The sequence below is a fragment of the Melanerpes formicivorus genome, unplaced genomic scaffold (assembly GCF_026170545.1).
Source record: "Melanerpes formicivorus ecotype bairdi unplaced genomic scaffold, bMelFor1.0.p_v2 SCAF_49, whole genome shotgun sequence".
Taxonomy (NCBI): Eukaryota; Metazoa; Chordata; class Aves; order Piciformes; family Picidae; genus Melanerpes; species Melanerpes formicivorus.
Genome location: NW_027142401.1, coordinates 2,628,084 through 2,645,414, shown reverse-complemented (window position 1 = coordinate 2,645,414; position 17,331 = coordinate 2,628,084). Strand labels below are relative to the sequence as shown.

The window sequence follows — 17,331 nt, the reverse complement described above, 5'->3', positions numbered from 1 at the left end:
TATACTAAACTCTGCACTTGTAAATTCTGGGTCCCAAAATCACATTGTACCTTCAACAACAGCAACAAAACAAAACAACAAAAAACTCCTTTAATCTATTATTTTGCCAGGGTCCCTTCCACTTTGCCTGTGCTCATCTAAATGTGGTTTATATTTATTGATATTTGGGACAACATAAATACAACTCTGGCCAGTTTTCTTAGCTTTGTTATGGAAGGGATAGCATCGATTCAAGGCACATTTGTCCTGCCTTGCTACTTGACGTAGCAGAGTCACAAGTGGAAACAGTCCAAGTCTCTTCAAATCAAAGCTCTAATATAGTCAGTAGGGCACTATCTTAGCTTCTATCAAATGCACATTACAGAAACAGCAAAGACTCAGAAATTAATTAAAATGTATTGAGGAACTAAGTTGGCCCTCATGATAGTGAGCTTAGCCTAAGGACAGGACCCCTGGAAGAGTTATCAAAACCTAGAGATAGAAATGATTAACCAGCTTCATATAACTAGCAAGTCAAATGAAAACTTACATTTATTTTGATCAAGTGAAGGAAACAATTGTCTTGGGATCTGTTTGAGACACTGTAATGACTTTGGGAGAGCCAGGCTGTGACAGGTCTGCGACAAAGGCCGCTAAGGCAGATGTTCATCCCCTCATGGATTAGCAAAGTACATTATGTTAAGTTTCTACATCTTCAAGCACTTTGTCAAAGCTGCAAAAATGTAATAACATTTCCAGGAATTATTTGTATGATAGCAGATTGTGGTAAATTCTGATGTCTCATACATACAAAACACAACTAGCACACAAACAGTGCATTTTCTGATGCAGAAGTCTTATATTATCCACTAATGTGGACTGGTCAGAGCATATTTCCCAACAGCCTTGTGTCGGTTTTGGTTTGACAAGTACCATCTTCTATACTTGAAATTGATGTAGCCTTTTCTCTTTAAAACTCCTTTCCTCCCTCCTCCCCTCCACCCCCCCTCCCCTCAAGTTATTTCTATAGTAATTTCAGAAGGAAGAGATTTACAGTGGAAAGGTTTATCAAAGCTGAGATTTATATTCACTTAAATTCCGTACTACTTCCATAACAGGGTTGGAGGGAGGAGCACAAGCAGAACATGGTTTTGACATCTACATTTTTAACATCTGCAGGGTAAATATTTCAAGGGACTTATTGGAGAAAATTATTTAACAACATACATAACAGAAGCTTCTAAACAATCTATGCTTGTTTATTCCAAGTGTGGCAAAACAACCACAGAGTTTAGACAGACCGTAGGGCTCAGGGTGATTTCGTGGCCGTCGAGTCACTGCACAAGAAAGAAAAGAGAAAATTGTTTGAAAAACAGTAGATTGCCTCCTCAGCAAAATTCTTCATGCACAGCTGCTGATAGATAACCATATTTTGCTCACAGCTGAGATTCAGAAATGGACAAAAAAAATGTAAGTCTTAAAATCCACATTTTTCAAAAGAAAAAGGATAGCATAGATGAATGACTAATTCCAAACGAAATTAAAACATGTTTTAAACAGCTTTCCCCTTGGGACAACTCATAAAGAATAATCAAAACCCACCACTGCAATGTCATCCAGACCACAACACCCCTGCAGAGAGTAAGCCAAGGTATCTGGTCCCATATGAAATTCTGAGATCCAGACACAGAATTAATCAAAGATGAAAGTACAGGTTCTGCACTCAGTGTTTCTCATCACACAAACCCAAGAGTGAAACTGTTAAATGGCTCTGCTTTTAGGTAGGGAAGGAGAACCAAAACCCAGGAGAATCCTCCACCTTCATCACCAGCATATCACCAGTCAATAGGTCACCTCACAGTTGCTTTTTATCCCAGGTCTTAAATGCAAGTCCTATCACTCTTTCAGGATGTTCTTACCATCTCTATTCAGAACAGGAAAAAGTACCACAGCTTTTGTGAGCACAGGAAGTTTAGGAATTCAAACTTTGAATGCCTGAAACAGTTTCATATGCTGCTGAAAAGTGAATTCCACCTGTTCTTACTGTCACTGTCATTTGAGTTATAACATGTGCCTGAAGTTAAATTTAGTACATCACCAGAGAGGAGACAATGATGGAGAATGCTGTATTTGGCTTCCCAGACACCAGACTTCAGTCAGGTACCCTAGATGAAAACAGCATCATTAAGCTAATTTATTTCAAAGTAGATGCCAGAGCATAAGTATTTTCACAGATAAAGGACCTCTGATCCTCTTTGCAATGATGATCGAGTCCACAGGTTTGTCACCTTTAAAGGTTTCAAATAACCAGAAGCAGCAAGGTCAGGACTGAATCGCTGAAGCTCCTCTCGTCATTTGCTTACTGGAAGATTTGCATAGGCATCCCAGAATCAGTGCCCCTGGTTTCACATAAAATGGCAAGGGGAACCTCACAGTAGCCCTTATCACTAATACAGCTGACAGCCTTCTGGTAGTAGGAATGCCAGTTCCACCAGTGACACCAGTTCCACCATAATCTCTCAGGTACTGGCTCATTCTCAGCCCACTAACAGGCACTGCAGCCAAAGGCACCTGCTAACTCCCTGCCATTTGCTATACTTGCCATTTACAGGCTGGGCTTTCCCAGCTTTCATGTGGATTTGCAGAGTTTTGTGACACTTAAAGATATATGAGGAGAGAAAAGTGGAAATGTGCGATAGAGAAAAATGACATAGAAAAATGAAGGCTTATACAAACAAGCTGAAAGATAAAAGAGGCCTCCAAGTTGATCCTGCAGCTTTCCTGTAAGGCGAGAGAATTTTGTGTTCTCCAGTGTTGCTGCCTCATCTCACTTCCTAGAACTACTGTGAAATCATATATCACATCATCAATCTCAAGTAGGAACATGCAGCAGAGCTGGTCATAAACTGCTGCAGAAATCAACCACTTCACTGTAAAAATCATGTGTAGCCCAGTAAGATTTTCTCCCAACTCCAGTTCTGCCAAACCTGTGTCCATTTGCACATCTGTATTCCTATGTGGTTATATGTTTATGCATCTCAAGAGTTTAAGTACTCAAAACACTTAAGCACAAGTATGTCCTCACCTGTCTGTGTCAAAAGTTCTTCATTGCCCTCAACAACAAGAAGGAAACACACCAAAAAGTGTAAGCTTGGCCACAGAAGAATGCAAGGCAGGGGTAAAATCAGGAAAGGACTGAATGAGACAAAACAAGGAAGAAACAGCCATGGCAACAAGAGTATATGTCTATAAATAGGTTATTAGTAAAAAGAATTCTAAGTGGGGGAAAAAGAGCTGTTTAGCTGCTGACAGAGGGAGAAAGCCGTCAGTAGAGGTCAAAGCATTGCATTTGTTTAGCTGTAGTCAGTTTGCTAACACTAGTAGTACCAAAACCATGTGGGCTAATACTTCTGTCTAGAAGAGAGGGGGGAAAAAAACCCATCACAGAGTAGGTGGATGTTTTCAGTTCACCTGGCCAGGCTGATTTCATCATGAGATACCTCAAGAAGTAGGTGAAATAGCATTGGGAGCATGAGAACTCTCAGGGCTCATGGATAGTAAAGGATGAGGTCCACAAAAAGATTTTTTTCCAAGCAATAATGTAAGCTCATTTAAAAGAGGTGAATGGAGGGGCTAGGAAATTTCACACCAGCCTGTGTAAATATTGTAGCAGCAGCAGCGTTTTGTAGCTTAGAGAGTGTAGAGAGCCACACCAGAAATGGTTAATAGGGAGACAAAATGTATCTTATTAAGCTAACTGATGTAATTTATAGCAAAACAAAAATTAAATCTGAGAGATGTCTCAGGAGGGGAAAAAAAACCCAACCTTGTCAGGAAAAATATTGAAGTAAATAAATGAACTACTTCAAAGAACTTGAAAGAAAGAGAAAGAGGGAGAAATGAGTAAAAGCCAATAATGGATTTGCCAAGAACAAGTTGTGTCAGACTGTTGTAATTTCCTTCTCTGACAAAGCAGCAGATATGGCAGAAAAGAAGAAGTGCATGACATACATCTTGACTTATTAAGGTTTTTGACACTGTCTCACATGCCATTCCATAGCACAAACAGGCTTGGGAAAGACAGTCTAGATGAAACTGTTAGAAGACGGGTGCAGAACTAGGTGTGAAAAACTTTACACACTCAAACCCAGCAGAATGTCACTGTCAAAGCAAAGGACATCGATACTGGTGAGTGAGATCTGCAGCTATCTGCAGGTCCTTGCCTGGGGCCTGCTCCTGCTGAATGTTTTCCCAGGCAGCCTGAACTTGGGAACGTGAAGTGCAATTATAGTACCCAAAGGTGACAGAATTCCAACAGGGTACAAGCCATTTGGGCAACAGAAGAATGAAACAGACCCAAACCACAGCCACATCATCTTGCCAACAGCTTACCCACCTCCCTAAAAGTGCCAGAGACTTCAAGGTCCTCTTGGCCTTGGGTTTAGCAGACCCCTTGAGCAAAGCAGGGGAGCAATTCAGACTGGATTTACTTGTTTGAGGTTACTCTAGGTTCATGAAAAACTGTAACCCACATGGTGCTGAGCATTGGAGGAGGGTAGATGTTGGGTAACTGGATTTCAGGAAGGTAAGACATGACCCAGGTGAGAGAGTTTAGGTGGAGAGGGGCTAGGCAGGGAGGTAAAGAGAGGCAGAATACACAGCAGCACAGGGGGACGCCAGGCCCAGGTGCAGGCAGCAAATTACCATGTTTGTAATTAATCACAACTTAGATACTATCACCTAGGAGCCTGTGTGGGTCTAACAAGAGACTGATGGACCTAAGGCCCACACACCTCAAAGTCAGGCCAGTTTCCCGTGCACAGACATTACAGCTCTGTACCACTTCCCTGCAGGCCTGGACTGCACGTGGCTGTGCCCACCATGGCAGGCAGAGGGCCACCCACGAGCAGCAGCCCAACATCAGCCTGCATGGCTCTAGGGATGTCTGTGAAGACTCTTGTGGGTCAGACAATCACTGATGCTGCAGCCTGCTCCCAGTGTGCCTACTCTTGCCTGCATTTCAGGCAAGAAAATCCCCAGTGTCCCCTAGGTGAGATCCTGTTGGCCGTGGCAATCCCTTTCTCCCCCCTGCAGGGGTCTAGGGATTCCCAGTGAGATCCTGAAAAAATCCTGTAACATTTGAAGCTGCTCCATGATGGGAGTTTGAGAAGTTTGTTTGTGTCGTGCCTAAGAACGATTTCATGCTGCATTATGGTGAGAGTCAGGGAAGTCCTGCTGGTGGGTACAGCTAACTTCTGGCATCTGGGGCATTGCTTTATTGTGGTTACATCAAAACCTCTGCTTGAAAATAACACATTAAAAATAGCAAGGACATGACTGTTTTGAATATTTTAATCCCTTTCTCAGTATTTTAAGTGATCCAGTGAAAAATGTTGCTGTTGTCTTTATAGGCACCAGTCGAGAAGATTGATTGGGTAGAAAGCCACTGCAACCCTCCCCCCGAGAAGGTACATACTGACATCCTAATAACTGGCATTAGCTTCTGAAATCACATACCAGGCACAGTAAAAATTATCATTGCAGAAATTGTCATTGTAGCTAAGAGGCAACCCCTGAAAAACACTATTCATTCTAACAGCAAATTGCTGGGTAAGTCTCAAAGCTGAAGGAGGAACAGTTGTAGCTCGCACCATTCCCATACAAAGTGACATAGATTTATAGCCCACAGGACACAAAATTTTGTATCCTACACAGACCAAGTACTGCTATGTACATTTGCTCAGCTCTTGGAAAAGGAAAAATGATTTGTACTTCTGTTCTGGCAGGGAAAAACACTGCCAAAGGGAATAGGTAAAATGAAGGAAAAAGGAAACCAGAAAAATCAACCCATCTATATTTACAGTAGTTATTTTTCCTGTCCTATCCCAGATGAGAGGTATGATAGAGCCCTTCATTAGCAAAGTAATAGCAAAGAATACAGTGCAGTATTAACACAGTTGATTTGCTCTTATGTGCAAAAACATGGAGTCAATACTTTAAAATCTGCTTATTCAGCCACTAAAAGATGCAACGTAGGCCCCCTTTATCAAGTAAGCCAGCTTGCTCCAGAATAGAGTAGAATAGAATAGAATAGAATAGAATAGAATAGAATAGAATAGAATAGACCAGACCAGACCAGACCAGACCAGGTTGGAAGAGACCTTCATGATCATTGCGTCCAACCTATCATCCAATACCACCCAACCAACTAAACCATGCAACCAAGCACCCTATCAAGTATCCTCCTGAACACTTCCAGTGATGGTGACTCCACCACCTCCCTGGGCAGCCCATTTCAATGGGCAATCACTCTCTCTGTGTAAAACTTCCTCCTGACTCCCAGCCTGAACCTTCCCTGGTGCAGCCTGAGACTGTGTCCTCTTGTTCTGGTACTGGCTGCCTGGGAGAAGAGACCAACTTCTGCCTGTCTACAACCTCCCTTCAGGTAGTTGTAGAGAGTGATAAAGTCACCCCTGAGTCTCCTCTTCTCCAGGCTAAGCAGCCCCAGCTCCCTCAGCCTCTCCTCATAGGCATTGTCTTCCAAGCCCCTCACCAACTTTTTGCCCTTCTCTGGACTCATTCCAGCAAGTCAACCTCCTTCCTAAACTGAGGGGCCCAGAACTGGACACAGTACTCGAGGTGTGGCCTAACCAGTGCAGTGTACAGGGGCAGAATGACCTCCCTGCTCCTGCTGGCCACACTGTTCCTGATCAAGCAAGCCAGCTTTGCTCACCAACAGTCCAGCTGAATTTTAAAAGAGAATCAACACATAGAAAGAATTAACCTCCATTGAAACCTGGACAGGGATGCTTGTCTTTAAAGTACAGGTAATTCTAGGATGATTCTTGAACAGGTGCATCACCTGCAGCATTTACTACCCAGAACTCACTGCTGCCCACAGGCGAACAGCCATCAGCAGCAACACCGGCACATACATTGTGCACCAGATTTAGTGCCATGAAAGCATGTAAATGAAGCTAATCGAGTCACCTATCTTGTGATGGTTTCTACAGCTCACATCCAGCTGAGTTTAGAGCACAGCAGCAAGCAAGAGGTATGAAGAAAGCATTTCACAAAGGCAGTGTGAAAATGTATTCAGCTTAAGCCATTGTCAAAGCCAACGGGGGCAGAAGTTTATAGGACACCGGTACCAGGGCACAAACACTGCTTGTATGAAAACTCCTGTGCATTTAACTACATGGAAATTATATGCAGTGGCAGGCTAACAACACAGTGAGCACCATATCATTACAAGATTATAGCTTTCTGAGCCACAAGGCAAGAATACAGGTTATATGCTAATTAGTTTTGGATCTACTAAAGGTAATTACATGGTAATCTCCACGTAGTTACATGGTGTTTAATAGGAAACCCTATTAACTAATCATATAATTAAAGAGTAATTGCACGATACTCCTGCCCTGTGACATCCATGGTAGCCTGATAAATTAAAACTGATGGATTTTCACGGCATAGCATCTTCCTGTTCCCACATTTTAGGGCAATATCATGCTTGTCAAGACACTGAAATGTAACAAAAGTCAGGGTGCTTACTACTCTCTCACCACATACCCAGAACCACGACTCATTCCCACAAATTACTAAGAAGGGAATTGAATTTGTTGTGAAGCCCTGGAATGGGCTGTCCAGGGAGGTGGTTGAGGCCCCATCCCTGGAGGTGTTTAAGCCCAGGCTGGATGAGGCTCTGGCCAGGCTGCTCTAGTGTGGGGTGTCCCTGCCCATGGCAGGGGGGTTGGAACTAGCTGATCCTTGTGGTCCCTTCCAACCCTGACTGATACTATGATACTATGATTTTCTCCTTTTCCCCACTTTTCTCTATAATTTCAGTTTCTGTAGCCTCTCAACCACAGCCATCCTGTCCTTTCTGTCAACATGTTTAAGGCAGCATTATCCTTCAGATAATCCTTCAGAGTCAGTCCCTATGACTTCTGAGCAAGTGAAGCTGAAGGAGCTCAGAATTTGTTCGCCTTTCCTTACTCTTACTTTTGCTACTTTTTTCTTGTTGTTGTTGTGAAAACTTGATCAATCATTTTCCTTCTTTATTTTTTCTTTCCCCTCTTCTGCTTTCCTTTCCTAGGGACTCTCTTTATCTCCTCCTCCTTTCTGCAGAGGACTCTGCAGTGCAAATAATAAGTTACTGAAACTCTCCCCTTAGGTTTTCCAAGCCCAGGAGTGCAGCAATCAAGGCTCCCACATTCTCTTCCATTAGCCAAGCGTCCTTTCTGCCTGTCCTCTGCAGAAGTTGCTCACTGCTGCCACACTTTTTTCTCCAGGCTGATACTTACACAACCTTTCTAATGATTCCTAACAGGTCACTACACTGACCACAGCAGAAGGTGTGCAGCACAGCCAGCTGGAAAGAGGAGGATGTGTAACACACCATGCTGGTCAGATTTCAAAATGTCTCTTGCTTGAACTTCTGATGTTCTGCAAAAAACTGTTTCACTCAAGAGTGGATTAAAAAAAAAAGGGGGGAATTTCTCACAAAACAGCACTAAAAATCCAGTAAATCAAAACACAGAATCATAGAATTGTTAGGGTTGGAAGGGACCTCAAGGATCATCTAGTTCCAACCCCCCTGCCAGGAGCAGGGACACCTCACACTAGGATCAGGTTGCTCAGAGCCAGATTCAGTCAGGCCTTAAAAACCTCCAGGGATGGGGCTTCTACCACCTCCCTGGGCAACCTCTTCCAGTGTCTCACCACTCTCATGGAGAAGAACTTCTTTCTAACATCCAATCTGAATCTACCCACTTCTGCTTTTTTTTTCCATTCCCCCTAGCCCCATCATTACCTGACACCCTAAAAAAATCCCTCCCCAGCTTTCTAACCTTTAAGTATCCTGCTAATATCATTGTTAGTACCAACTAAAATCAGAGGTACAAAACAATCTCCAGCTAAAAGCAAGTGGAAAAAACAATTTCAAAACTGCTCTCTCCTGCCCAACTTGGTTTCAATGAATAAGCATTTTTTAAAGGAAAAAAGCCTGTCCCAAAGTTTCCAACCATATGGAACAGTAAGCCTGTTTCTGGGGCTTCCCTAGCCTGTTGGGGATGCAGAAATCCTAATTCACAAATGTAAAATGCAGTGAAATATTAGATTAACAAACTGCTAAGAGAACAATGTCAAATCACCCATGACACACCAGACTGTTCAAGGACTATGCACTCTGCTTAGTTTTAAAATATCAAGTACACTTCACTACCCTGCTGCAGTTCAAGCCTCAAAATGTTGCTGAGACCCACCCCCCCCGCCCCCAGGAAGGAGCTCATTCTGCCTGACTGGAGCACAGCACCAACAGTGGGTACTGCTCAGAAAGTGAGAAGCAAAGTAGAAATACCAAAGGGAACAAAAGCTCCTGAAAGCTTCACAGTGAAAAAGCCCCTCAAGAAGGTAAGCAAAGATATGGGTCAGTGCAATGTTACTGGCATGTTTATATATATATATATATATATATAGGAAGAAATCTTAAAGATCACAGTATCACCAAGGTTGGAAGAGACCTCGAGGATCATCGAGTCCAACCTGTCATCACAGACCTCATGACTAGACCATGGCACCAAGTGCCACGTCCAGTCTCCTTTTGAACACCTCCACGGATGGTGACTCCACCACCTCCCTGGGCAGCACATTCCAATGACTAATGACTCTCTCAGTGAAGAACTTCCTCCTCACCTCGAGCCTAAACTTCCCCTGCTGCAGCTTGAGACTGTGTCCTCTTGTTCTGGTGCTGGTTGCCTGGGAGAAGAGACCAACCTCTTCCTGGCTACAACCACCTTTCAGGTAGTTGTAGACAGCAATGAGGTCACCCCTGAGCCTCCTCTTCTCCAGGCTAAACAATCCCAGCTCCCTCAGCCTCTCCTCATAGGGCTTGTGCTCAAGGCCTCTCCCCAGCCTTGTTGCCCTTCTCTGGACACGTTCAAGTGTCTCAATGTCCTTCTTAAACTGAGGGGCCAGAACTGGACACAGTACTCAAGGTGTGGCCTAACCAAAGCAGAGTACAGGGGCACAATGACTTCCCTGCTCCTGCTGGCCACACTATTCCTAATCATCATAGAATGGTCCAGGCCAGAAAAGACCTCCACAGGTCATCCAGTCCAACCTCCCCACAGTCAGCAGGGACATCCCCGACTAGGTCAAGGTCACCCAGGGCCTTTTCAAGCCTTACCTTGAGTATCTCCAGGGAAGAGGCCTCAACCACCTCCCTGGGCAACCTGCTCCAGTGTTCAACCACCCTCATAGTAAAGAGCTTCTTCCTGATATAAAATCTAAATCTGCCTTTCTCTAGTTTGAAGCCACTGCCCCTCATCCTGTCACTGCAAACCTTTGTACACAGTCTCTCCAACTATTCCAACCTCCCTGCCATGGGCAAGACACCTCTTGACCAGACTTGGCTACTCAAGGCCTCATTCAGCCTGGCCTTGAACAACCCAGGGAGGAGGCATCCGCAGCCTAGAGAGAGAGCTAATAATACTATCCATAAAAACAGACAAAAAGGGAGCAAAAGTGAAGATGGATGATATGAATCAATGCCCTCTTCTCACCTTTCACTTTATCATTTGAAATTTGTCCACTCTTTATTTTTTATAAAGATCTAGAGCTGCATTTAGTATGGACTCACCCTGGAGAGTCTGCTGATAACCTTGAACTGTCCACTGCACCCTGAGGGGCAAGCTGTGCTGACAGGGAAGAGAGCCCAAACAATGTCTAGAAAACGCTTAAGTTGTTCTTCCTAGTATGCAGAGCTTCTCTGACACCTTGGTGGGCAATACAACTGCTTTTGTTCCTCTACCTACGTGACAAACTGGATCCAGACCATTGTGGCAGTGAATCAGTGATGCTAGGAAGTCCAGTTCCTTTCAGGAAAGCTGGACACAAGTTAAAGTTGTGTAGCTCCTAGAAGGGAAAGCATTTTGTGCCCATGAAATTTAAAAGTAACACCTTTCAGACCAACTGGTAGAATTGCAAAGGCTGGACAAGTTTTAGGGTTCCTTCAGTTCCACAGTAGTACTGACAAATCAGTATGCTGAATTTACATCAAAACTTTTGTTTCCAACCCAAAGACAAACTTCTGGGGGGTGAGGGCTTGATCAGTCTTTTCAACCTGTCCTAGATGATCTCTTTTCTGGACCTGCAAACCTCATGAGATTCTACCACTGGTCTACCACAACTGCAGTGAAGAACTGCCTGAAGCAGAGGCAGTCTCAGAGCACATTGCTATCACTTACAGCTCCAGACAGCTCTGTGTGCAGGCTGGTACTGATCAGAATGGTCTAACCTCTTGGTTACATCCCCCCATGAATTATGGGTCTCCATGTTGTGTTGGGTGTCATACCCACAGCATCACTTCTGTCCTAACTAAGGAATGCAGGCTTTTCTTAAGTGCTTTTTAACTATATTTTGGTCCTACAGCTCCCAGTATGATCTGATGAAACACAGGGTCAGAGGCCATTGTGAAGCTAATTGGAAGGGCAACTAAATGCTTCCATGCCTATTTCTATCTCAGCATTGGAAGGGAGGCTGCTGCAAGCCATGTAAAGCATTCATACTTCTCAGGAGAGGTTTTACTTCCTGGAGAATGAGCAGACTGAGAGGAGATTTTTATCAATGCTTATTAATATCTAAAACACAAATGTCAAGAAGATGGGGCCAGACTGTTTTCAGTGGTGCTCAGGCACAGGACAAGGGAGAAAAGGACACAAACACTGGAAGTTCCATTTGAACATGAGGAAAACCTTCTTTGAGCATGATGGAGCACTGGAACAGGCTGCCCAGAGAGGCTGTGAAATCTCCTTCTCTGGAGATTCCAAACCCACCTGGATGCTTTCCTGAGCAACCTGAGCTAGGTGAACCTGATTTAGCAGGGGGGTGAACTATGTAATCCTCAGAAGTCCTTTCCAACCCCTACCATTCTGAACAACAATAGTGATTCAGAGAGAAGCAAACAAAGGCCTGTACATGTCAGGAGAGTTCCCTGAAAGGGAATGTGACACTGAGAAATTATGTCTGATTGTGAAGCATTTTGGCACTGAAACAAGTCTGCTGGGCCAGCACATTCACACTACACAGCAGTTCCCACGTGTTCAGCATTAAATGGGCAGCTTGCTAACTAACAGTCCCCTATGAGCAGGGGAATGTATTAGCATATGGACTTGGCATCCAGGCTAGTCAGTGCTGAGTCAAATGTCTGGACAATTAAGTAAAGCTAAGCAGCAAGCACAAGTAACTCACAGTATTACAACAATTTCGAGATAAAAAGGACTTATTAATTAACAGCAGTGATTACTAGAGTAAAAGAAGCTATGAATGCTCTTTTTTTCCCCTTGTACTACGGAAGTCTGTACAGAAGTCTGCACATTGTGCTGATATTGACTCTTCTCAGAAATACAATTCCATTTTACTAGCATACAGAAAAAAAGAGGATTATAGTTTATTAAAGGACACTGGAGTGAAGGGATGATTCCCTCCATCACTGCTGCTCTTTCCAGCACCATTGGGAGCATCATGACCCAGGCTTACAACACTCACTTCAGCCCTGACGTTGTTACAACGGTGCCCTCCTTTTTCTTGCCCTGTGCAGCTCTGGGTCACTGCTTTTGGCAGTTGTGGAGCTGTCTGAAAACGCTGCAGGTCTGAAAATGCTGCTGTTTGAAAAGATCCCAGGTGCGACCCATGAGGGAGCTGAACAGGGGAGCAGCACTCCTCACAGGCACAGAGCAAGTGGCTCTCTGAGGTCCCAAAACAACTTCTGCTCTCTGATCTGATTAGTATCTGAAACATCCACTATCTCCCAATTTATTAGTTACAAACTCTGCAGAGAACCTGGGGATACCACAAGCAAGGAGTACCCAAGGGCTGATGATTCATAACAAGTGTGGTCAAGAATCTAACGGTGAGATTAAGAAGTGTCGCTTGTCACAAGCAGCAATTTTGGGCCATACCTCTAAACTCATACAGAAAACACATAGACTCACTTGGCAGCTGTGATCAAGGCATTTCCCTTGGTCAGAAACACCAACCTCTACATGTCTAGTGAGACCAGTTATTAATGCTCATGCTGTGAATATGCTTCCTTGTGTGTCCTTCTTCTCTCACCTCTTTGCCCTTCACCACACACAAAGGCTGTTGTTGCTGAGGAGCTCTTTGTGCTAGCACTCTTCCATCAGACCAAGGAAGAAAAAAGTGAGGGGAAATACAAATAGGAAAGAAAAACCTTGGACAAAAAGTCAAAACAGTAAAGTCATATGGATCAGTCACCCCTTCACCTCTCAGGCTGCTTATGCACATTTGAGGCAACATCTGCATCTGAGGACATTAAGAGCACTGTCAAGATGAAGGATTCCAAGATAAGGCAAAAATCTCAGCAGAATTTATTAATTCTGGGTTTTTTTGCCCAGCAGATGCAGGGCCCAGGTCTGGGGAAATACAGGCAGAGAGCTTTCTTGTAAACATTGCCAATTTAAAAGTTTGATTCCATGGACAAAAAGAAAGAGAAGAGAAAAAGGTAGACATAAAGGTTGTGTGCAAGCCATGTAAAGTAACTCCCAGCTCTCAGTCTAAGTTTTACTTCCTGGAGCTCTGAACACCTGATGCCTGTTTAGCAAGAAGCAGAACTTAGAATAAAATATGCTATAGGCATGGGAAGACTGCAGCACAGGTAACTGGGGGAACCAAAGGGATAAGAAAGAATGAAGAAGTGGCAGACAGGAGCCAGAGAAAGGGAGGGAAGAGAAATGGAAATTAACTTGTGAAGATGCATTTTTTTAGTCACCACTTAGTGATAACAATGCTGTTTTTCACAGAAGGTTCCAAACCAGCTGACCAGGTATCTTCTGCATCAGGGATGCCGATTATTTTAGTCTCAGTGTTGTATGCAGTGGTCTGCCTGGTATCCAAGAGCAGAAATCAGAGCAATGAGGTTATTGCATAGAGTCCTCACCAGCCATTTCATTCAAGCATCAGTAGGAAGTTAGGTGCAGCACTGAGAACAAACATCCATCCAACTTCATGCCCCTGCCTGGTACCCCTGCAGCACCCCTGCAGCTCCTGCAGAAGGAAATACACAGCTTGCAGTAAGGGATGGTGGTATTCCAGGAGGGAAATTTTCTGTTTGTGTGATGTCAGATGGGATAAAGAAGTTTACACCAAGCAGAGCCCCTCATGTTTTCTCTCTGGCCCACCTAATTCAGGAGGTGAGCTCCTTTGAAGAGCCATTATGTCTGAGACCTTCATTCACTTAATAGTACAGTCTGTCACATTGCAGCCACTGTGTTTTCTGCCATGGGATTTCCTCTTTCACTGATCAGCCCTATTCACAACCTTATTCATCCAATGGCCAGAGCAGCTGCACTAAAATAGGGCCACAGAAAGCTAATCTTTTCTGTCAGCATCTGGGAAATAATTTGACAGCAATGGGGTTTTGCCCTGAATCTCCACAACCTGCAATTTTGCCAACTTTGCCAATTTCATTAAAATATTCCTAATTTTTGCCCCCCACACAATGCAGCTCTGGGAGTTTATGATGTTGACTTCCATTAATGCAAAACAGTAAGGTTCTAGTCTACACAGCTACGGAAACCTGTGAATGCAGTCTCAAATATTGAGTCTCAAAACCTGTAGGCAAATCAAAAGGATTTGGGTTGGTTGGCTGGCTGTTTTTTATTCTCCCTAAGCAGATCATGAGTTTCATGTGGCCTGATGGTTTGCAAATTCAGTTTTGGCAGTGCTAAACTTGGAATGATTCTGAGTCAATATTAGCTCTTGACTTTCTGTTCTCACATTCATTTTTGCTTGCCTATAAATGGAGGCCACATCAGGAAATAGAGAACATGTTTTAGAATGTCAACTTTTTGGAGACCTTCTACTGACTTTATTTCAGCCAATCTGACCTCTTTGTCCCCTGGAAATGAAGCCAGAAAAGGCCAGTGACGACTGCATTCTCTCTTTCTAGCATCAGCTAGGGCCAGCTGAAATTTGTGTGGGCTGTTTGAAAGCTGCCACAGAAAAGAAACTTTCTGGTGTCTGAAGTCATCTGATTTCAAATTGGATAAAACAGTGCTGTGCACTTCCCTGCTGCTTCTCATTTCTTGTTAGCTTTAATTGTCCCAACTTGGGCACCAAGGCTCCTTCACCACTCAGATCCCCATCCTGACAAAGCTCCCTCCACAATGCTGTTTAAAGCAGTAGGTTGGATAAAAGACTTCAGGCTTTTCAATTTCCCATTAACTCACACTGTGCAGAAAAATCAATACCCAGCAATGTTCAGATGCCCTGACAGGCCACATACAGACTGTGCCATCTTGATAATTCTAATGTCTTTGGTAGGTATGCAATGCATGTAAGGAGGTATACCATGCATAAAAGCTTACTGGAAGTAGAGAGGTTATAACTAGCTTGTCAAAGCTTCAGACCACAAAGAAGTAACTTTGAAACACAAATCCAAGTGATAAAAACATACACTTTAACTAACCACATCTCAGCATGGTAAAAAACCAACAAACAAAACACAACAGTAACAGCCATCAGAAAATATCTGGGTGACTGGGCTGTTGCAGGCTAAGGCCAGCACTCTAATGCAAAATCACAGAGCAAAACAGAGTCCTGGTTTTGCCTCTTTAAATTATTCACAGTCAGCAGTGACCTTTCAGGGTTGAGGTCTCTGTTCAGCATTTCACTGTCTGGTATTGAAAAGATGTTTTCCTTGACCTTTGCAGTCTCTCCTTTTGTGCACTACCTGGTATCTTTATAGTCAATACAGATATCTACAGCAGCTACAAAGAGAAAAAAGAAGGGGGGGGGGGGGGGGGGGGAAATCAACTCCCTAACTATTTTCTCACTTCTCTAAAGATAAACACCTCAAACATCAACTCTTACTGCTTTTATAGAAAACAGCAATCATTTATTAAACAGCAGGGGCTTATTAATAAATTACAAGGCAACCAGATGCAGAAGTCACTTTCAATGTATTGTTGAAGGTGTTTATGCTAATGGGCTTAAGCTGAAGCATTTTCAGAGGTTTGTTTGCATGGGGAAAATATTAGAATAAGGCCATGCCAAGCAATTTTGAAGTGATGGATATTCACCTATTGTTCCCAAAGAATATCCAGCAATGCTTGCTTAAACACACTGAAGATGCCCTTTGCTCTTTAGAAGTGATTTCCATTCACTATTTTGCAACCCAACTGCTTGGCAGCCCCCATTCCATGGAAAACATGCCTTTCCATCCTTTCATGAATCATATCTAGGCAGTTGAATCAATATAAATAGTATAATTTTAATAGAAAGGGCCTTTTAAATGTTCTGTGAAAGCAATATTAAATCACCAACATTTTCTCCTTTTACTATCTCTGGCATAACAGAAAGCATTATGATGGTGAGGAGAAAAAAAAAGTGCTTCCAGCTAAAGGAATATGAAAACTCATTTATTCCAACACAGGGAGATAGGGCCTTTGTTTGTTTACCTCAGCCTAAGAGCTGAAGAAGGTTCCTCTCCTATTACAGCTCTTTCAGAAGCTCATTTTGTTGCCTAAAACAAACCCAGGGTTAGCAAAGAGGAGCATGAGTGACAGAAGGAACTTCCATGGCATACAGGCACAGGCAGTAATGCCTATGTGCAGGCAGGCAGTATGGATGTTTACAGGCAGGTCTAGACACAAAGTAAATATCATAGAATGGCTTTGGTTGGAAGGGACCTCAGAGGTCATCTACTCTGACATCCCTGTCACGGGCAGGAACACCTCTCAACAAGACTTGGCTGCTCAAGGCCTCATCCAGCACGGCCTTGAACACCCCAAAGGGAGGATGCATAGAATCATAGAAAGGTTTGGCTTGGAAGGGACCTCTAAAGGACATCTAGTCCAAAACCCTGTGCAGTAGGGGACATCCTCAACTACATCAGGTTACCCAGAATCCACCCTTGTACTGAAGAACTTCTTCCTAAAATCCAGTCTTACATCACAGAATCACAGAATGTTAGGGGTTGGAAGGGACCTCAAAAGATCATTTACTCCAACCCCTGCCAGAGCAGGATCATCCAGAGTAGGTCACACAGGAACATGTCCAGACAAGTTTTGAAGACCTCTAGAGGAGACTCCACACACACCCTGGGCAGCCTGTTCCAGGGTTCTGTCACACAGTGAAAAAGTTTTTCCTCATGTTTACATGGAACTTCCTATGCCTCAACTCCCACCATCGCCTCTTGTCCTGTCATTGAGCATCACTGAGCAGAGCCTGACTCCATCCTCTTGGCACTCACCATTTACATCTTTATAAACATGGATGAGGTCACCTCTCAGGCTCCTTTCCAAGCTAAAGAGCCCTAGCTCCCTCAAT

General features: G+C 43.6%; 1 protein-coding gene across 2 annotated transcripts in view; it reads right to left on the bottom strand.

The window, feature by feature from the left end:
- Nucleotides 1-1,040: 1,040 nt before the first annotated feature.
- NUBPL (NUBP iron-sulfur cluster assembly factor, mitochondrial) overlaps nt 1,041-17,331 on the bottom strand; it is a 133,591-nt gene continuing 117,300 nt past the window's right edge. For both annotated transcript variants that reach the window (XR_010989976.1, XM_068160339.1), the window contains one exon: nt 1,041-1,316. Coding sequence is in view for 1 of the 2 variants with exons in the window: in XM_068160339.1 (XP_068016440.1) it covers nt 1,314-1,316 (3 nt within the window). In the remaining variant the exon portion in view is untranslated. The remainder of the gene's footprint in view (nt 1,317-17,331) is intronic.